This window comes from Nothobranchius furzeri, chromosome 15 (genome assembly GCF_043380555.1).
Source record: "Nothobranchius furzeri strain GRZ-AD chromosome 15, NfurGRZ-RIMD1, whole genome shotgun sequence".
In the NCBI taxonomy this organism is placed as follows: domain Eukaryota; kingdom Metazoa; phylum Chordata; class Actinopteri; order Cyprinodontiformes; family Nothobranchiidae; genus Nothobranchius; species Nothobranchius furzeri.
The window spans coordinates 40,837,704-40,860,571 of record NC_091755.1 but is presented as its reverse complement, the minus strand read 5'-3'; the positions used below and the strand labels follow the sequence as shown (position 1 = coordinate 40,860,571).

Genomic DNA, 22,868 nt, shown 5'->3' with positions numbered 1-22,868 from the left:
TCTGGTGAGGAGGATTGTTTCTGCCTCTCACCAGGCTGATCTGCTGCTACCAGACTTGTTTGGTTATTTTGTGCTCATGTTGGAAAGTTTTTCAAGAGCATCGTCACCTCTGCGTCTTTTCCACCACAGAAGTGTCTGAGCTAAAGTAGCCCTCTTTGTAGTTCTTATCTGGTCCTGTGTTGGCCCTTCCCGATATAGCCTGATGTGCCGAAGGAATGCTGCTCCCAGAGGAATTCCCCCACCTCCCACTCCTTCCTAATTTGACTCTCAGCCCCTCACCTCTCTTTGTTCCTCGTGACTGCAAGGTCCGATTTGTGAGCTCTCTGGCCCAGTGTGATGGGTTTGTCATACGTAGAGCTGTCGGGCAGTTCGGGATCAAAATTCTTATAGAAAACGAGAGCGAGCGGGGAAACGCGAGAATAAGCACAAAACAGCCCAGAGAGGAGGAAAAGCCGAGGGCATGTGGGCGGTTTGTAGACGATTTTGGCTGAAAATAGAACGCTTGTCATTTTCTCCGTTTGCTGGTTTCTGGCATTTGGCCCTGCTGCTGTCCAAGTCGCTGTAAAAACATAGAGACAACATTTATGTCCACCTTTGATTGGCTGCTCCCAGTTGGATGCTTCATGTAAGCTGCATAGTTCTATCTCTCATTTTTGCTATAGTTGGTGTTCTGCAAAACCCTAGAGAAAAAAAACACGCTTCTGGTATGGACTGGTAGTTTAATCCGGTTTCTTTCTCGCTCGTATTTGTGTTCAAACACTGCTGCCAGGTGCTTTTGCAGGCCGGCTGGTTGATTTACTATCCTCTTAGAAAACAGACCCGGCTCCGTATTAAGGAGCTTACGGTAGTCACCCCTGGATTGGCACTGAACATATGTTTTTTACCGCTGACCCTGAATGCATCATTCCTGTTCTTCCAAAACCAGTTAAGCACTCTTCACTACATAGAGAAGTAATGTGATCATGGTGCAGAGGAGTTTGGAAAACAAGTTAGGCCACAGTGCAGACACACCCGCATCCACACACGCGCACACATATACACACACACACATTCACACATACACACCCACACGCACGCACACATTCACACATACACACGCACACATACATACACACACACACACGCACACATACATACACATGTGCATACACGCACACATACATACACACACGCACGCACACACATTCACACATACACACCCACACGCACGCACACATTCACACATACACACGCACACATACATACACACACACACACGCACACATACATACACATGTGCATACACGCACACATACATACACACACGCACGCACACACATTCACACATACACACGTGCATCCACGCATGCGCACACACACACACACGCACACATACATACACACGCGCACACACACACATTCACACATACACACGCACATCCACGCATGCGCACACACACACACGCACACATACATTCACACGCGCACACACACGCACATACACACGTGCATCCACGCATACACACGTGCATCCACGCATGCACACACACACACTCACGCACATACATACACACGCGCATACACACACATACACACGCGCATACACACACACACACATGCATCCATGCATGCGCACGCACACACACACGCACACATACATACACACGCGCACACATACATACACACGCGCACACACACACATTCACACATACACACGTGCATCCACGCATGCACACACACACACTCACGCACATACATACACACGCGCATACACACACATACACACGCGCATACACACACACACATTCACACACACACACACACACACACACACACATGCATCCATGCATGCGCACGCACACACACACGCACACATACATACACACGCGCATCCACGCATGCGCACACACACACGCACACATACATACACACGCGCACACACACACATTCACACATACACACGTGCATCCACGCATGCACACACACACACTCACGCACATACATACACACGCGCATACACACACATACACACGCGCATACACACACACACATTCACACACACACACACACACACATGCATCCATGCATGCGCACGCACACACACACACACGCACACATACATACACACCCGCATACATACACACACACATTCACACACTCACACATACATACATACGCGCGCGCACACACACATACACACCCGTATCCACACGCGCATACACACACACACGTGCATACATACACACACACACACGCGCATACACACACACATACACACCCGCATCCACGCACGCGCATACACACACACACGCGCACACACACATGCACACACACATGCACACACACATGCACACACACACGCATACACACATACATACACACGCACATACACATGCACACACACACGCACATACACATGCACGCACACACACACGCGCATACACACATACATACACACGCACATACACACGCACATACACATGCACACACACACACACACACACGCGTACACACATACATACACACACACACACACACACACACACGCACATACACCAAACAAGTGAACTATTTTCTCCACCTCTCCATCTTTCACTCTTTCCTTCTGCGCTGGTCACACACTAAAACCGTTTGGACCTGTCTGTTTGTCCCTCTGGGTGGAACGGAGAGTTTGATTTCGCCCCGTTCCCTCACAGGCACCTCATTTATCCATTTAGTGGATATTCTCTTAAGCTCCACAACAGGTGGAGGAGATGATGAATGTGTCTGTTGGTAAAGTTAACCCCAGTGAGGATTATGGGGTCATTTGTGGTGTAAACTGATCTTTTGGGGGCTTACTTCTGTCTGGATGATTTCTATAAACTTTGTTGGGTGATACTCTAGAAATGTCACCCCAGGTACAGTTCTGAGCAGCAAAAGCTCCTATTTCATTTACAGACAAACAGCGTTTGGGTATAATGTGACCAGACGGTGTAACTGGTGGCATGTGTGTAGGAGATGGATTGACGTAGATGTTCTTAGTTCTGTGACTGTTAAAACCTCTTGAGCAAGATGTAGTTTCTGTTCTGTAAACGTTAAAACCAGTTGTATTGGTTGTTGTCCAGTTATAGAAGCTTATACCGGAGTTAGAATGAAATCGGGTTCATAAACATTCCAGGCAGCTCTTAGGAGCCCAAACACGGTAACACCGATTCCAAGGCTGGAAAGAGGCAGAATGCTTTCAGTCACACAGGCGGTGTGTTGAGGCTGCAGCTGGATTCTCACATCCAGGGATAAAAGCTGTTCTCTTGTTCACTGGCCCGAGCAGCGAAGCTGCGAAGGCCTATTGCAATTGCTCTGTTTATTATTATTATTATTCTATATACAAAAGAAGGGCCTTTTTGGAGCCTTTGCCATACTGGGAAAGCACCGAATGTTGGCTGAATGCAGGTTCTGCAAAAAAAATTGTATTTTATATGCCGAAAAAAAAATGGCTCGACAGCGCCCCCTGGAAGCAGAAAAATTAGCACCCTAATGTACCTTTTTTCATAGAAGGGTTTGACATTTATAACACTTGCAGTTCTCCCCCAGATGCACAGAAAAGTCTCTTGCAGCCATGTGGTTAACATAACAGGAAGTCGGCCATAAATTATCCAAACGCCATTTTGAGCCCGAAAAGACGGTTTTCAGGGTCAGCATTAGATGTCCTTCTGCTTCAGTTTTTGGATGATTGACACATGAATTTGTGTGTGATGGCTCATAAGGGATGGGCGATAAAAACAGCCAAATAAAATTTACTTTTAGTGTATATTGAGGGGGCGGGGCCAGGCCTAAAAATTTCAGTATTCGCTAAAAAAAAAGGTTATAAATTCATTACTGAAAGGAATAAAATTACACAATATTCTGTGTTTTTATTGTCATCCATACCCAAAAAACAATGAATGGTCAAATGATGACATCACACTAGAGTACTCGATTTAGTGGTTTTCGCACAGGTTTGGAGAGTAATGCCCCGTTGCCCCTTTCAACAATCACCTTCTTCTGCTATATACTCTTAAGACATAGGGGGAAAAATTCAACGGTCGGATTTTTTACAGGTGAAAGGTGTGGGCGTGGCTAAGCCTCAAACTTTGACCTTTCGTCATTACATTCCTTGACGTAATAACTCCAACGCGCACGATCAGATCTATGTCGACCTTTGTCTGTGTGATCACTGACCACATCTCAAGACAATGACAATGTGGACAGCTGACATCACCTAAGCCCCGCCCCCTGACAAAAGGAAGTCTGTTGTTTTATGTTGAAATGCCCATATTTGTCCCCTCTAATTTAATCAACATGACACTAAGGTCATGCACTGTCTTCATGATGCTGTAATGACCATTCAGTTCTGATAGCTTTCCAGAAAGAGAGGGGCTTTGATGTCATGGCAAATTCTGGCGTGACACCGTGACCTTGCGTTTGACTGTATCTTCCACAAACAACCTTCGATCTGCACGAGACTAAGCTTGGCAATCAACAATCATGCCCTTTAGCCAACGAGGCATAAACGGTTGGTGAAAGTTGTATAATATCACCACAGCGCCCCCTACATACCTTTAAAGCTGTAATAACTTCTACAGGCGAGGTCACAACTGCACCAAACTTGCTATGTGTCATCACACAAAGGGACTCAAAACAATCCTGTGGTCATTGGTTGATATCACTTTAGCTCCACCCCTGACAGATATTAGGCCCTGAATAATGCATGCATGATGCAATTCACACCAAACTACATGCATGTATGTCAACCTTCCCACTGCTCAATGGGATATTTTTGTAAATTTGGGACAGCGCCCCCTAGATACAATAAAACCTTTGTAACTTCTACAAAAAAGCTCCAAACTACATCAAACATGGTGGGAGTCATCACGCAACTGCAATCAATGTATGTGCTACATGTATGTGCTCACTGGTTCAAATCACTTTAACTCCGCCCACTTACAGCCTTTTGGCTGTGTCAAATCAAATCAAACTTTATTTATATAGTACTTTTCATGCATAGGATGCAACACAAAGTGCTTACCAGATTAAAATGACCCATATAGCCCACATTCCCTCCCTTTCCCACACTTAAAACAATTGTGACAGTTTCACACACACAACCCCCCCAATCCACAAACCATTCCCAGGCACACACACACGCACACACACTCATACTCATTCACTCACTCGTCCACATAACACATTAAAAAACCACAATAAACACTAGGCTGAGCTCGGATTGGACAGGTAATGAAAGACACCCCATCAAGGGAGCAGTCTGCCTCGACAGCAGCAGATCGACGGCAGCAGCTAAGACACCAATCCAGGGCGCCCAGGGAGGGAGGGTGGCAACCCCCACCACTACCTGGGCACTTCCTTAGGAGTGCCCCAGCCGCCGCCACCGATCACAGGCAGAAGGCTCCACAGAGGACACACCCATGTAAATAACCCATGCAACGTTTGATTGATGGCAAATTACCAGAAAACCATCTTTGATGACCAAAGATGACTTTAATGAGATTTAGATGTAATGGGTCACAGCGCCCCCTAGATAAGTTCAAACTTTTTGAACTTCTAAGGACAAAGTCAGAATGGCATCAAACTTGGCTTATGTCATCACGTGACTGCACCAAACACATCGATGTGGTTGTTGGTTCAAATCCATTTAGCTCCACACGCTTTCAGCTCTCTGGCTCTAGATAACACACACAACTTCTGATTGATGCCAAAATAACAGAAAACCATCTTTGTCAACCAAAGCTGACCTCAATGGGATTTTTATGTAATTGGTCACAGCGCCCCCTATATAACTTTAACCTTCAATAACTTCAAAGAACCTGGCCAGAATAGCATTAAACTTGGTCTGTGTCGTCACAACACCAGTGTGGTAAATATTGAGCATCCCCTAGTGGTGAGATGCGTAATTTAATGGCGGGGGTCAGAGGAGGTGCTGAGTCAGGGTGAGGTGCGGATGAGGAGACCGTTCGCGGTGTCCGGGGCATGGTGGTCGACGTTTCTGTTCCGCGGACGTGCTCAGGTGCCCCGGGCTGCCGGCCTGGCCGGAGCGGCACGGAGCTGCGAGGGCCGAACGACGCTGCTTGCAGCTTTAATTATTTAATTATTTTTATTTGACTTTGTCTTAATTTAGCTCCTAACTGGCCGTTGTTTGGTCCTGCCTCTATCTGCATACCACTTGTCTCACTGTGTAATTTAAAGCCTCCATTATAGGTCAACAATCCATTCTGGGTTATCTCATTAAATTCAGGTAAACAGTTTTGTCTGTAAGCTCTGAGACTTCAGCACCACAGTGGCCCAGTGTGTTTACTTTCCCCTGAATTACTCTTGACTTTGTTTGACAGATGTGTAAACACGTGGGCTCATGGAGGTTGTTGCTGCTCAGGAAGGACTCGGCATGGGTGTAGCTCAGCTCAGCTGTCCATGGGCCAAATGCTCAGATGCATAAAATCTCAAGACTTTTAGGTGAAATTTTATGTTCAGTCCCAGTTTGTCAGGAGTTGTCCGTTACTTTTGTGTTTCACTCCTGTCAAAATCACCTGTAGAGATTTCTGATAAGAAAAAGGATTAGAGCGCGCCTTTAACAGAGAAAATGTGGCGTGATGGAAAAGTCTTGGTTTACCTCACACTGGTTTGAGTTTGTGTTCCAGACTGAATCAGAGACAGATGGTGACAGATTTGTGCCGTCATCACAGTTCTCAGCGCAAATGCTTTCAGGTGGTGGTTCATAAACTTTGCATGTTAATTTGATAGTCATGGTGACGGCAGCATTAAAATAACTGACTAGCATGTTACTGAAGTCTTCCTCAACAAAGCTGCTGTCATGAAAACACCGACTCGTGGATCCGCCGCTTTGTCTTTGTTGTATGACATCGTTTTATGTTACATTATATTATTATAACAAATGGGACATTTAATCTGCAGAAAACAGTTTGAATTATTTAAAAAATTATTATTTAGAAAAGAATTTCTGAGAGAAACTGAGAGAAAAGGGATGAAACAAGGAAATAAAAACAAATAATGAACAGAGCAATCCCTCATGGACCACCTTCCATTTTCTTTCTGGCTCCTTGATGTAACAGTGGAATTATTTTGCTTCAAAAGATGTACTTGTGGCAGAAACGCATCTCGTATAGGGAGACGCTCCTGCATTTAAACACAGGTCGACGCTTCACTGACAATCGAAACAGCAGCTGGAGTGGTCACATGACTACTTCCTAAACGACATGGGTGTTGCTCTAATGAGCCGTGCTCCAGTGGGTCATTGTTGCTGGACCCATCACTAGATATGATATGATATCATATTGTATTGTCTATTATATTTATATTATATGTTGCATTACGTTATGTTATCAAAGCTTGTCACATCCTATTTGTCTGTAAGCAGAAGAATGGATGGATGTCTAGTGGGCCGCTTTAAGCCGATCCAGTTTTCTGTTATTTTACTCGCGCTGTTGTGAAACTCCCTACATTAGTGAACACTTGTTTGGCCCTTCCTGTCATTGTGAAACACTTGTTTGTGACTGAAACGCCGCTGTCATCTATTGTTGCAGTTTGCCAGAGTTTTGCTGTGCTGGAGGATGGAGTGTTGGCACACAGCCTGCAGGAGCAGGAAAGTGAGTATAAAGTTAACCTGCTATCGGATGTGTGTACAAAGCTGCGCCCACTCTGATTAAAGCAACCAAAAAGTGGACAAGAATTGTGAAATAATATTTTTGATAATGTTGTGGTCAGCTGCACAAGTGGTTCTTTAAATTTAAACAAGTTGTGATTATTGTCAGAGATTTTAATATGTTTAGATGGCGAAAATGTTTTTTTTAGTGATGTGCGTTAGGGTTGTCACGGTAACCGGTGTAGCGGTAAATCCCGGTAAAAAAGTTGACAATAATAATAACCGTCTTGTTTTAAAAAAAAAACTATATTATCTCGGTGGATTACCGTGGCTGCGGTGTAGGCGCGGTGACCCTTACCAGCCACCGTATCGTCTGCTGAAGTTGCCGGCGGCACATGCGCACTTTGTTGTTTACAACCAAAACTTTCTTGAAGCTAAAGCTGAAATAATGGCCAAAGGAGGAGACGGCAGCGCTCAGGAGGACATTTATTATCTCTCAAAGAAGACAAAGTGGGAAGTACGGGCATCTTTTGGATAGTTGAAGAATGCCGAGGGACAGCTGATAGAAGACGGCTATCCTGTTTGCAGCACGTGCAGAAAAAGTGTCTGTGAAAGGCAGCAACGCTTCAAATCTCATGACACATCTGCGTGACCATCACCCACAACTCTACAGGCAACACAAGGCAAGCTAACGTTAGCGTTTTAGCTAAAATGTGTGATCCGAGGATTTGGGTTGAGGGAGAATGCAACGAGTCGCTATATAAAGCAGCCGCAGCGCCGCTACCTGCATATAAACCGTGTCGCGGACACCGCCATGTTGAAATGACGCTATGCATTACGGGGCTCCCAGGGGCAGATAAGGGTTGGTCTCTCTCCGAGAATAATTATGAATTTAACAATGATTACTGCCTGATGACATTTCCCACATCTGCAAAGCTCACTGGAAGGACACAAACCCAGGACGATATTTTCCCGATATAGGGATTATTACTCAAGTAAGGGTAAAAAAGTATCTGATTAGAAGGCTACTTGAGTACTGAGTATCATCTGATCTAATATTTTTAAAATGATGACATCAAACAGACAAAAAATAAGAAGTTATGGGCAAATATTGGTATTTTAAAGACTAAAGGGAAAAAGTGTAAACAAATAAACAACATAATTACAAAATAACACATTTTAAGGCTAAATTTAGACACAAACTGAGGACAATATTTCCTGACATACAGGGTTTATTTAATTGTGTGAAAATGTAGCACGTTTAAAAAAAAAATACCGCGATAATACCGAAAACCGTGGTAATTTTGGTCACAATAACCGTGAGGTTAAATTCTCACACCGTGACAACCCTAATGTGCGTACACCAGCTGACTCGCCTCATCTTGTTTCGACTTAAGGGATGGACATAAGACAGCACTCTCTTCTAACCCGGTCTCGTCTTTTGATTCATTTTATTCACAAGTTGATTTTCTTGATCATTGCACAGATAAATTTTATTCATCACTCATCAGAAGAAGCAGGTAATGGGAGGAGACTCGTTGGTTTCACTCAGTGTTGCACATTTATTTTTGCTTTAACCTCAGTTGAGCAGTACTACACCACCAACATCAAGAAGAACCAGCTGGTGCAGAATGACATTCGTGTAGCCAAGAGGATGCAGGACGAAGAGGAGGTGCACCTGGCAGAGCACAGTGCTCTCCTCAGACAGACATCCAGACAAATGTGGGTGACCCCGGGTGTTCTCACAACTCAACGCCTTGCTTCGTTATTTACACTAATGCACAGTGGTTGTTGTGTAGGGAAGAGCAGGACTTTGAGTATGCTCGTGAGATTCAGGAAGAGATCCAACGGTGTGCCGAGGAGGATCGCAGGAGGGAGCTGGATGATGAGGTGAGCCTTCACCAAGCCCCGAAAATCCTGAAAAATTCATGAAGCAACACGGAAGTACCAAAACCTGCAGTTCCACCCTCATCCGCTAGGGGGCTGGCACCAGAAGTGAGCAATTCCTCATTCACTTTCATGTTAAAATTCACAGCAGAAATAAACATGTTAACAGCCTGGTTCAAAAGACCATTTTAGGTTTAATAGGTCTAGTTTAGGTCTGAGGGGTGAATTTTAACAAACTTTTCTGTTAAGGTGAAATTAAGTGCTTGAAATTATGAATAATTTGAGTTGATTTGACAGGTAGCATGAGCGTCAGAGCTAGCGAGTTAGCTCCGGGGAAAGGCCTCAGCCTGGGCCTCGTTGTTATATGTTCAGCTATTTCAACTCTCTGAACTTTAGCTGTGTCCTCTGTGTGTTCGTGTTTGGATGTCAATCATGGAATTATTTGCACAAGGAGGGTAAGCTGTGGTATAGATCATCCAAGAGATCATTCTGTTTTATCATTAAGTACATTTATATTTCTGTACTTGATTTTGCTGGTTGAGTGGGGGAACACTTCTTGGTCAAACGTGTTAGTGGGGCTGCTGGCTGGGTAAAGAAGCTTGAGTGGGTGTCAGGCTTCTCATGTCTCCAGGCCGGGAGCAGCAGGTGGCTGACCGTTCCGGTTTCCCGAGGAAACGGAGACGCGTGCCGTGGCCTGGCGCTCGTGCAAAGCTGTTGTCATGCTGGTCACCTGTGGAGCTCTGAGAGAGACCACAGAAACATGGCAGTTATTTTAGTTGATGCTGCTTTACTTTTGAGTTGCTCCGTCGTGTTTTTCTAGCTAAAACACCTCCGTTGGCTTTGGGTCAGCATGTAGCTAATGTCCCGCTGACCTCTGACCATGGTGGAGGAGCGAAGCACGAGCTGACGTAAGCAGCCAGCGCGCCTGGCTTAGCAGCAATGTCGAGCTCCAGCTCAGATCGCAGCGGTCTGAGGCTCTGCTTGTATTACAGTCCTTATTAGAGCTCCACAGGCGACCAGCACCACTACCGCCTGCACAGAAGCCTGAGAGCCATGCGGGTCGGCTGCCACAGAGCTCCATCTTAGCTTTGGAGGTTAGACGTGTGACACGGTTAAAATGGTGGTGGTGGGAACTAGTGGTATGCATCTCTACCTGCCTCACGATTCGATCCGATTCCGATTATCTGCCTAACGATTCGATTTGAGTCTGAAATGCATCACGATTCTTCACACAAAAATTTCCATTACTTAATAAAAGCAGTAGAACAGTTTTCAATTTCTTTTTGATTTTGAAATCCCTGAAAAACAGAACATTCATCTATTCACTATAGTGAGCAATAATGTTTAAAGTGTGCTGCCTGAAATTACTTAAATAATATAAGAAATAATGTTTTCGGTAGTGTTCGGTGGTGTTGTCTCTTCTCTCTATTCTGCTAGATGAGCTGATAGGTTACAGGTGTGTGAGGACATCCTCATGCTGTCATAACCAGATGACAGGAGTTATCAGGTGATCAGCCAGGCTAATGATGAGATGCAGAAAGAAAACTAATCCAGGACAGTGTACAATAATAATATGTGGTGTTGCTCACCTGATGTGCTCTTATAGAGTATTAGTCAAGTCAACTTTATTTATAAAGCACTTTATAACAGCATAAAAGCTGACCAAAGTGCTTAACAAGACAAAACGAACAGAAGTTCCTTAAAATTTCTAAAAACAAGATAAAAAGTTCATCACAAGGTAAAATCATGATAAAACAAACGTATCAAACTGACATAAAAGCTACTAAAACAGATGCATTCTCAAACTGAATTGAAAGCAAATGAGAACAGATGAGTCTTTAAGAGTGATTTAAAACCCAACAGTGATGAAACCATCCTAATCTGAATCGGGAGTGCATTCCACAACCTTGTTGCTGCTACTGAGAAAGCTCTATCACCCCTGAGCTTTCTCTTTGTTCTCGGCACCTCCAGGAGAAACTGGTCGGCTGACCTCGGTGACCGAAACGGGGAGAAAGTTACTCAAAGCTCACACAGATACTGCGGAGCAAGGCCATGTACAGCTCTAAAAGCCAATAAAAGAACCTTGGACTGGACCCTATAAACCACAGGCAGCCAGTGCAGCGAAGCTAAAATTGGGGTGATGTGCTCCCTCTTTCTCGAACCCGTCAATAGGCGTGCTGCTGCATTTTGCACCATTTGAAGACGGGAGAGGTGAGACTGAGGAAGACCAAGGTACAGCGCGTTGCAATAGTCTAGACGTGATGAAATAAACGCGTAATGTGTGCCTGCCTCATGGTGTAGAGTCCATATTTTGCTGGGTGTCCTGCAATAATGCAGGTTATTAGTTAATTAACTTTTGATAGCAAAAACAAAATATTTAATGTAAAAGTTATTTACAGGTGAATCAGCTCACATGTCACCACCAAGTGTCACAGGGGCAGAATCAGTAGCCTCCTTCATGATGTCATGATGTAATCACATACTTATTTAATTTTTAATATCTTAAAAATTCTGAAATGTTTAATTTTTTTTTACCTTGAACAGTTCACTGAGCTTGCACTGTCACTGAGGTGGAAGCTGGGATCAACAGCAGACACCTCCCATCTTGGTCTTTTCAGGAGGTGTGGACGCTGCTCTGGGACTTTCTGGAAGATGAATTTCTGTCATGGTCCCTGTGTCACAAGACACACTGCGGCTGTGAGCTCTATAAAAAACAAAGAAGCAGCACATTTATAAATGTTTAAAAGAGCATAAAATCACGTGTAACAATAATCTGTAAAACAAATTAAAACTAGAAGGTGATAATAAAATGTTTACGTAGACTATTATTAAAAATTATTCACCTTTGCTACGCCGGTAAGGCTTCACGTCAGCCTGGACAAGTGCATTCTTGCAGACTAGTAAATCAGTCTGACAGCCAGTGTCTTGGGTAGATTTAGTCTGAAAAAAAAAAAAATAGAAGCACATTGATGTTTATAAAGTCAGATAATATACAAAAGAAACCGTCCCATATAGGCGCTTTATAACATTCCTAGTGTGTGATGTTATTATAACGTAAAAGTCAGTCACATGTAGGGATGAGTACCGAATTCGGTACTTTTTAAGGTACCGACCGAATTCCATAGAACCGACCGAACACCGATTCACGTCATTTCAAACGGTGCCTCGTTTCGGTACTGCCAAGACAGTTGCGCATGCGCAAGAGCGTTATGTCGCCGGTCCCTGCGAGCCCGTTGTAAACAGAGCAAGCATGGTAGAAAGAACGCACGCTAAAGCTTGGGTCCACTTCACTAAATGTGATGGGTAACTGGGTGATGATGAAACCAGCGACAGACAACGATCTAAGTGAGACATCCTCATCTTAATCTGCTCCAGTAGGTAAATAAAATGTTTAAGATAACGTTACCTTGATTTGTTAGCTTCCGTTTCGCTAATGGTGCGTTCGCTTTCTCCTCGGAACTCCGAATTTCCGACTAGAAGAACATGAACGCGCTCTAAAGTTTGGCTTTACTTTACTAAATGCGACGGGTGATTGGGTGAAGGTAAAACCAGTGACAACGATCTAAGTTTGAGGCATCATCGTTTTAATCTGCTCCAGCAGCTAAATAAACTGTTAAAGATAACGTTAGCTTGATATGTTAGCTTCCATTGCCACCATTGTTATCAGCTAATGGTGCGTTCGCTTTCTCCTCGGAAATTCTAACTTCCCAGTAGGAAAAATCAAATGAAAAAGGACGGCAAAAGGAATGAAGATACACAGTAAATTTAGTTCACAGTAAAGATGTTTGCTTCAGTTTAACTATCAGCTTATAAAACTACAAGGACGATGTTAAAATACAAACTTGTATGTTATTTATCGTGATATTTATCAAATATGGTTATATATTGAGAAAAATATATATTTAATTATAAAAGAGAATTAAAATAATAAACACTCAAAAGTATCGAAAATTGGTACCGTTAAGTACCGGTATCGACTCGTAGGTACCGGGAATTAGTACCGGATCGATTCAAATGTCAAAGGTACCCATCCCTAGTCACATGTGATGTGGAGAGCCTGAAATGCAACCTCCTGAACAGAATTCCTCATGGAACCGGGTCACAAGCTGGATTTCACGCTGTAATGATGTCTGTCAGCTAGTGCTGCGTTAGTTAGAGCCGCTCTTAGCAGAATTACAGACTGACACAAAAGCAACCCGAATTTTCTCCGAGCCTGACAGTAATAGTCATGTGGACCGTTTCGTCGGCCAGGGCTTCGAGATATGTTCCGATTCGCCGCTGATTCTAACCTTACATCCCGCTCCACATTTTGTTGACTTGACAAATCAGCCCGAAGGCAGCGCAGGCTGATATTAGCTAAATGGAGTGAACCACGTCTCTCAAACTTTGCATTTAGGAAGGGAATTGTCTTTAGAAGATGTTAAAAATTTTATTTAGCGTACTCACCTCAGACTGGAGCCCGCCGTGGTGGGGGAGCAGAGTCGGTGGGCTGCATCTAAATCGTGGAAGAGCCACGGTGGGCATGGCCTCCCTCTTCAAACGGAGACGTGCAGAATAACCCAGTTCAAACTCCATCATGTTGGCGAAGGAATCGCGGGTAAAATGCTGGTTGCAAACTACAGCACCAGGCGGGCGCTGACTGTTTTCCAGACACCGATTGCGCGCAACCACTGGCGCCTAATTTCTAAGTCCAGTGGAAAGGAGTGCAACCCCACAGAGCAACCGAACCCACTACACTACACCTTCTCACCATACTAACACGATATGGAATAGTAAACCCAAACTACTTTCCTAATCACACTAACAGCTAAACACTAACTAAACTACAATATCCAACAGCCAAGCTAACACTAAATAAGTATGTATAACACTAAAAGCTATGCTAAAGATTAGGATATGCTAATGCTATATGCTAATGCTGAACTACTGCTAACCGTCCTACACTCGCTGGCAAATCCAACTCCCAACTCGCCACAAGGCGTGGCCGAGACTCGATGCTTTTATAACTTTGACACAGAGCTGCTACGTAGTACTCTACTGGTTTACGTAGTATCGTTCTCTTTAGCCCTTGGCTAAAGTGTATTCAAACAGACTCAAACTCTTATGTTTTAAGCTGAAGGTGGCGCTATACTGTGGTATTTAAGCAGAATTTTTAATTTTTAAAGAAAATGCACCAAAATAGCTAAAATAATGAACACACACATTTAAAACACTATTAGACACTCATTTATACAGTTTATCAGCAAAAAAAGTTAATTTAGATGTTACTTGCTCTTTAAGGTAGCGCGACTCAGGGCTGCGAATGACCACAGTCACCAATTCTTGTCATGTGTCTTGCCCATGTGTGTCTGATCTCTGAATTGTGTGTACTAAAACTCTAATTTCCCTCTGGGATTAATAAAGTATCTTTGAATTTGAATTTGAAATTGAGCTGACATACCTGGCGCTGCAGTCTGCTTCCAGCACATTTCCTTCGTGTTTAGATCACAAACACAGATGTTTTGTTTGTTTTAGTGATGAACCACTCCTGTAGACACCAACGAAGGCTGCGAAGACATCTCAGCTGTTAGATTAAGGAGTTAAAAAGACATACGCACAGCGAGGAGATGCGGTTTGCTTTTGCTTCTACAAACGGACACTAGGGGGTGCTAAAAGCAAGCCAAAACTGCCTATCCCTTTGAGTGCAGACTAAGGGACGTTTGTCGAGTGTTCCACTCAGCAAATGAAACACTTTTATAAATGTGGATTTTGAAGCTCAAAAATACTTTTCCACTCGTCTCCACCTTCCTTATTAGATGGCTGATCTGTAGTGTTGAATAAATATTTCCTCCCTGTGGATTGTCTTTAATTAAGGAACAGAAGGTGTGCACTGGGCAGTCTTAAATACCAGATCCCCACGGCCCTAAACGCCTCACCTGTCATGCAAACTGCTAACTGTGTGCTGATGCTGGCAAAGTGGACCCTGCTCGCATCCCAACTGTAGACAAAAGGAGCTGTGCTGGCGTTTTGTCATGATTTATATATATATATATATGAATATGTGGTACAGAGAGAAATGTAATATGTCCTGATTTGTGGACAGTTAATTAGTTCTCACCTCTCTGAGAAGGCAGCGCTGAGGTGTGCTGCTGCTCCTGTCTCAGAGAGAGCTGCTCTGGTGACCTCTAGTGACGAGGTGTGTATTTCAGTAGAAACAGCCCTGTTGGGATCAAAATGAAGCCATGCCCTCCCTCTAGTTTGTATTGAGTCAGAACAAGCTCTTCTGTGTGGTGGGCTGGGCTCCAGGGTGTGATTGGTGTTCATTTAGAGTATTTAGGTCAAGAGTCTGGGTGTCATTCTCGACAGCTCGCTTTCTTTTCAAGCTCACATTAATAACATAATTCGGTCAGCATACTTCCATCTACGTTCCATAAACCGTCTCCGCCCTTCACTGACCCCTCGCACTGCCGCCATTCTCGTCCACAGCCTCGTCACCTCCCGTCTCGACTATTGCAATTCACTTCTTTTTGGTCTCCCCAACAAACTCCTTCATAAACTGCAACTGGTCCAGAATTCAGCAGCCCGTATTATCACCAGAACCCCTTCCTTTCACCACATCACCCCGGTTCTCCAGCAGCTTCACTGGCTCCCAGTTAAATTCAGGTCCATCTTCAAAATTCTCCTCCATACCTTCAAAGCAATCCATAACCTCTCTCCTCCATATATCTCAGACCTTATAAGTATTCACACCCCATCCCGTTCGCTCAGATCTTCTTCTTCCATCCATCTTGCGGTTCCTTCTGCCCGTCTCGCTACCATGGGGAGCAGAGCTTTCAGCCGCTCTGCTCCTCGTCTCTGGAACTCACTTCCCCCAGACATCAGGAACATCGACAGTTTTACCCTTTTCAAAACCAAACCCAAAACACGTATGTTTAAATCTGCCTACGACCTCTGATTTTATTGAATTGTTTCTCTCTTTGTCTTTTCTTGTTTGCGTTTTATTGTTGTTTTATTGTATTTTACTAAGTATTTTCTGTCAAGTGACCTTGGGTGTTCTGAAAGGTGCTTTTAAATAAAATGTATTATTATTATTATTATTATTATTTGGGTTGTTTGTGTTGAGCAGAACAGATCGAGCTAAGCTGAGCTGGTCCATATAGAAAGGTTTGGTGAGAATTAAAGATAAGGTTTAGGACATGAAACAAAAAGCTATCAGCAGAACAAATCCTGTTAATCCAGACTTTTTTTTTATTCCTCACCAAGTTTAGCCACGTGCTTGTCTAATTCGGTTATGCTGCCATCTGCTGGTTAACAACTATACAGTTGATTGTTGGTTTTTATGTAGGATGCAAGCTGAAATTTAGCTAAAGACCAAAGGAAAACGTTGGAAGATCATCAAAATGTCTGAAAGGCAAAAGTTTAAGAAATTTAAAATCACAACAAAAGACTTGTGGGAAGTAAACTAGAGGTATTTAGGTAGTCATTGTGACCTTTAGGCTTAGAACACACCTTTAAATTTGAATTTTGTTCAGATGAATGTAAATGTTTCCACATGAGCGTATAGCGTGCTCTTCTAAAACAAACACAAGTCTATCTGCCGGGGCAGCTGAGCTCTTACAGAGCTGATGCATCAGGCTGACCGACCCCAGCAAAAGAACCAGCAGTCTTCATCAGGGAGTGGGAAAAACACGGTGATTATTCCCAGTTTGTTGTGTCTGAACTCCGGAGCATGAACATAAACGGGCAGACCTTCAAAGGGGTAATGGAGCATGATGGATATGTCGACCCCCGTCTTTGATTTGTGTTTTAGTTGGTAAATGTTGGAGTGATGTAGACAATCATCATTGAAGTCATGTTTTCACAGGAAATGGCCAAACGACTACAGGAAGAGGAGGAGGGGAGGAGGAGCAGAGGGCAGGAGTCTCCTAGTGAAGGTATGGCTTCCGCTCCTTTATTCAGTGTGTGGGTGTGTACATGTGCACTTGTTTAATTACCTTACTTAGGACCCAAACTGGCAAATTCACTAGTCTTCTGAAGACCGATGGGCCTTATTAGGACCAACACCTATGTCCTAATATGGTGGACCCCCTGTTTCAGGCTTAGGGGTGAGGTTTGGAGGTAAGATGTGGAGATTTGTTACAGTTGGGTTTAGGAACACACTGGCTATGGTTCGGGTTAGAGTAAAGGTTTGGGTTAGGCCAGGGGTCGGCAACCTTTTCTCATCAAAGAGCCATTATTACCTGTTTCCCACGGTAAAACCACGGAGCCACAGCAGACGCGGCGTTGGGGGGGGGCCTGCCGGGCCTGAGCAGGTGCCGCTTTGATGCGTCACACATATCTCTGTTTTAAACAGGAGTACAGAACACAAATCCAGGCTCTTTCTCGTTGGATTGTTGTCATTAAACTTTGTACGAACTTAAACTTAAACAATGTTGAAAAGGTCAGAAAAGGATCTGATCAATTAGTTTTTTTCCTGATTTACAGTGACGGAGATAACGGTGCGGTGTGCATGACCCTGGTGTTAATCAAGTTTAATGTTTCTCTTTGCAACAATCTTCACAAGAAGGCAAACGGTTAAAAGGCAGGGTTCGCGTTGAGCCATCAGAACGTCTGAGCTCAGCACAGCTCGCTGTCGGCGCCCGTAAGGTGGACGGCGAGCTGAAGATGTGGAGAGGGGCTTGGAGCGCGTCGGTCACAGGCAGCAGCAGAACCAGAGCTCACGCAGGAAGAGTCCTTCCGATGAAGCGAGTGTTTTCCAAACCCCTGCCTCTCAGAGAGTCTGTCACTTAGAAAATGTCCCTGATTGTGAAACTTGGGCTGAAGAGCGCTTGTTCCTGTCTGCATGAGCCTGCCTGAGGCAAAAGTCCTGAATCTCCTACCCTCTTCAGCTCAGAAAGCTCCTGTAGACATTAGATTACGCACAAGCAGGCGACAAGTTTTCAGGTTTTTATCATTCTTGTTTAGATTTTATGATAGAAATTATTAAATGAATAAGAAAAAAAATGAAAGTAAAATAAATAAAATTTTATTAAATATTTATTCATTATTTTGCCGACCCCCGAGTTAGACATAAATGCAGTTACTAATATGAATGAAGTCAATACAAAGTCCTAATATGGTTAGAAACCGAGCGTGTGTGTGTGTGTGTGTGTGTGTGTGTGTGTGTGTGTGTGTGTGTGTGTGTGTGTGTGTGTGTGGCATAATTTTATCTGATGTTATTTTCTTTTTTACCACTTTGTAAAAATAACCGTGAAATAAGTTTCTCACCATCTCTGCAGATGTCGCCTATGTCCTCCGTAGTTTTTTTTTTTTAAGTTAATTTCGTGAATATTTACCATCATGCATGAAAGCGTGCTTTTAGGGCCATCTCCAATCCATGGTGGCATTGGAAAGCATATCACTAAGTCTGAAACCATGTTTTACTCGCAGCATCTTTTTATTTTTGGTTATTTTATTACCTGCACTTGTCTTGCAGCATCCGCTAGCAAACTCACCCTCCTTCGCCGCTCTTTTATTTGCATGTTTGACAATACCAAAGGCAGCTCCAGTGACCCGGCGCTGTCGGCTCCTCACCAGCACGCCTTCAGCAACCACAGGGAGGGGCGTTACTCTCCCACCGCCGCTAGGTGGCGGTGTTCGCCTTCTCACAATGGTCCATCATTAACTGGGGCTCAGTCTGTCTCCCCCAGGAGGAGATCCGCTCACATAAACCCTACTTCATGGTCAACCCAAGGACACACAGACTCCAACTGGCCAATCGGGGATGAAGTGAGAGAGTCAGAAGATTCAGAGGACTCTGACACGGTTTTTAACAAACAGCTCTCACTTTGGTCGCGGAGGTTGTATGAAAGGCCGGACGCAACAAATCCCCAGCAGAAAGCATCTTTACGACAGCTGCCTGAGAAAAAATACAGACGCCCCTGCTCTCGCAGCAGCTTAACGGGTGAGGTTAAACAGCCTCGGGAGGAGAGGAAGGACTGCTGGGAAAATGGTGATTTACAAAACCGAGTGTTGGCGACTCGGCGTCCAGAAATAAGCCACAGAGATGAGTATGAGAACTGGCACAGGACGTGGAGTCAGAATACAGACAGGTCAACAGAGGTCAGGGATGGGCGATGTCGCAGTGAGTCAGTCCGGCTCCACAACAGGAATAGGCCCAAAAACGGAGACCTGTCCAGGACCTGGAGCTACAAGGACACTCCCGATAAACGTGTCCGATTCCAGGAAGACGACAAGCAGGACTGCAAGCAGAGGAGTGAAAGCAACAGAGTCTGGGAGATGCTCGGCCACATTCTCGAGGAGAGGGGTGTGCCTGTGAGGATCTGGGGCAGCGGGGCTCCACTACAAATAGGGCCTCAAAGCCGAGACAGCCAGGTGCTTCATGGGAGTGAGGTCTCCTACGGCGACTCCCAACCACATCAGAGAGCCTTCCAGAGAGCTGGCGCCACCAGGCACAGTTTCCATGGAGACATCAGGGAGAGGCGGAGGTTGTCACACCGAGAGAACAGTGGGAGAGATCAGAGAGAGGACCCACACAGGCACCACCTTAATGGAGAGGTGTGTGAGATGAATAGGAGAGACTCTTACATCGTTAACGGAGAACAACGGGGCAGCAAAAGGTGGAAGGAGCACAAATACACCAACAGTGATGAGAATGGAGACAGAAGCTCCAGTGGAAACGGAGCGAGGCGGACGACGAGTGAGCGCAGGCACTGGCACAGGATCAGAGAAGAAAGGTTGAGCTCTGAGGAGGAGCAGGAGGTGGAGAGACGAGTGGAGCGTCCCAGACGAAGATCACTGCAGCGTAGCCAAAGCCTCCGCAGCAGCAGACATGGGTCAAAGCGTGAAGCAGCAGGTAACACCTGCAGCCGAGGAAAACTCCTCCGCTGATGTCTTCTTTTCCTTTCTTTACACACATCTGATCTTCCCACCGTGTCGTCTGGAAGCGGGCTTTCGCTGTGACTTTATCTCTCTTATGGAACGTTCTCCTGGTTTAGATCAACAGTGAATGTGGTTCTTCATTATGAATGTTTGGTCTCCCCTTTGGCCTAATCTGTCCTTCAGCCTTGGTGGTGGTGGAATACTGCTTTTCCAGGATGTTGTTCTGTGTGTAATTCCCACAGATCATGAGGCTTGTGGACGGTGGGTTCTTCCAAAACATCTGCGTGATTCATCTCTGACCTTTCAGTCCTGTGGTTGTGTTTGTCTTGTTGTTTTACCTTCACGTGGAGATGACTTAGTCAGACTTGCTCTGCAGGAGCGTGTCTGGAGGCGGAGCCTAGAGAAGCAGGCCTTTACCTGGGGGAGCTTCAACAGGTCCTACAGGATGAGGAGCTGGCCCGCAGGCTTCAGGAGGAAGAGGAGAAGCTGATGAAGAGGGTGATTAAGCAAATCCACAAAAATGGCTGTTGATTTTAGGATAGCACAAGACCAAAACTTCTGTTTTAGGTGATTTTATTTTCAGTTCATGCTCTCGTTCTTACAGGTTTCCCCGTCACCTCCGCGTGGTTTATATCCAGCAGGAGATTTTAGAGTCGCACAGGTGGCACAGGATGAGGTGAAATTGTGACCTCACACCCATTCAACATCACTCGGGAGAATCTGGTTTGAATGCATGTGTGATTTATTTGTTTTTGTTTGTTTTGTGCTAGGAAATTGCTCGTTTTATGCAGAAGCAGGAAATGAAGTCTAAGCGAAGATCTCGTGAGCTTGAAGGCCCGGGGTCTTGGCATGAGCACAGAGCAATGATTAGTCAGCATGACAGGCGAGCTGCCAGAGAGCGACAGGTACCGGTACGGCCCGTGTGTGTGTGTGTGTGTGTGTGTGTGTACCTTTGGGAGTTTACTTAGTACTTTGATTTTATTATCGCCTTCCTGCAAACAGCAGCTTCACCTTGCTAGATGGCTCTTGAACATTTACAGTAACCCCTATAGTCTTCACATCTAAGCGGCCTTAGCCAACAGTCCGTCTTGCAGATACCGAGCTAAAGTCTGATCCGAGTCTCCCACAGCACACACTGAATGGGTCACATGTAAGGATAATTTCAAGATTTGACCAAAAGGGATGCAACTCCATCGTTTCTCAACATGCAGTCTTAGTTTAAAACTCTGGTTTAGAGAGTGGCAGGTGGCTTTTAATCATTAGTTTTCAGTCATTTGTGTTAACCCGTGTTTTATTTTATAGAAGAGAAAAGAAACTGTCCTCCTTTCCTCAGGTCCAGAGAGAGAGACTCGACTCTGAGGGCCTCCCGTCTCCGACGGAAGACTGCTTCCCGGAGAACCAGCCACCCAGTCCTGTCACCACTATGCCGTAAGGATACAGCTGCCTCATTGCCGTGTGTTTTTGTTTGCTGACTAATTCGGTTCTGTTCCAGAAAAGCCCAAGAGGTGAGAAATGTGGCTGAAGAGTTGGACCCGACCTTCCAGGCCAGAAGGCAGAGCACAGGGAACTTCCCAACCGGACACGCGGGTTGGTCCACACGGGATAAACGACTCGAAATGAGTCCGTCCAAACAATAGCTGCTTGGTTCTCATTGTTCTCTCTCACTCCAGACCCGTCCAGCAGCTCCCTTCCCGTAGCGCCGTCTGGCTTACACGACTTCCTTGAAGAACCCACGTTCATCCCTCCAACAAAACGGCAAACCGAAAAGCCAGCAAGGAGCAGACCTAAAGAGAAGAAGGAAGGCTGCAAGCAGCAGTAATAAGGAAGGAATCGGATTTCTTGTGGAACACACATCATCACGTAGCTGGAGTTCTCGTTGCTTTTGACTTTACTGTTGAAATTGAAACGAACCCTCTTGCACTTTAGAGTGGTGAGACGAGTTTCAGGTGACGATAATGAGTACCGATTACATCTTGGACTGGCACCGTGAGAATTTCCAAAGGGAAAATTTGGGTTTGTTGAAGATTGTTAAATATTTAGTGGTTGTTTAACAGTAATATCATTTATTTGTAATATTGTTGTCTTTTACTCCACACACTGTCAGCAACCAAAGGGATTTCTGCACTAATGTTGGCTTGGATGTCTACAGAAAACTAACCGTCCACCAAGTGGTCTCATAAATATGAGCTCGGCATCAGTTCAGTGTTGTTAAAATACGGTGCAGCTCAGAAAGAACGGTGTTTGGCCGAACCAGGCTGCTGGCGGGTAGCTGTGGCCCTTCTGTGGGCTCTGCATGTTCTCCTGCATCGATCCAAAAACGTTGAGCCTTCAGCGTGCCACTCTGCCACAGGCTTACCACACGTCACATGGCTGCAGCGCGGTCCAGCCGTCGACGTGCATCCCCATCCCAACTACCCGATCCTGAAGAGGCGGCGACTCAAGCCGCATGGACGGATGCTCTGAACTATTACGGGGTTTATATTCACCCACGTTTAACTTCAGAAAGCTCCTG

General features: G+C 44.9%; 1 protein-coding gene across 4 annotated transcripts in view; it reads left to right on the top strand.

Annotated features, from left to right (window-relative positions):
- ccdc187 (coiled-coil domain containing 187) overlaps positions 1-22,402 on the top strand; it is a 24,190-nt gene extending 1,788 nt beyond the window's left edge. For 2 of the 4 annotated variants that reach the window (XM_054746326.2, XM_054746327.2), the window contains exons 3-13: positions 7,551-7,613; positions 9,193-9,331; positions 9,409-9,499; positions 17,340-17,409; positions 19,014-20,330; positions 20,733-20,854; positions 20,961-21,032; positions 21,127-21,267; positions 21,690-21,784; positions 21,849-21,943; positions 22,027-22,402. In XM_054746326.2, coding sequence (XP_054602301.1) covers positions 7,551-7,613; positions 9,193-9,331; positions 9,409-9,499; positions 17,340-17,409; positions 19,014-20,330; positions 20,733-20,854; positions 20,961-21,032; positions 21,127-21,267; positions 21,690-21,784; positions 21,849-21,943; positions 22,027-22,175 — 2,354 coding nt within the window. In that variant the 3' untranslated portion in view covers positions 22,176-22,402. Of the gene's footprint in view, positions 1-7,550; positions 7,614-9,192; positions 9,332-9,408; positions 9,605-17,339; positions 17,410-19,013; positions 20,331-20,732; positions 20,855-20,960; positions 21,033-21,126; positions 21,268-21,689; positions 21,785-21,848; positions 21,944-22,026 lie in introns of those variants that run through there. The other 2 variants (XM_015967195.3, XM_054746330.2) reach the window with 2 other exon arrangements.
- Positions 22,403-22,868: the final 466 nt, after the last annotated feature.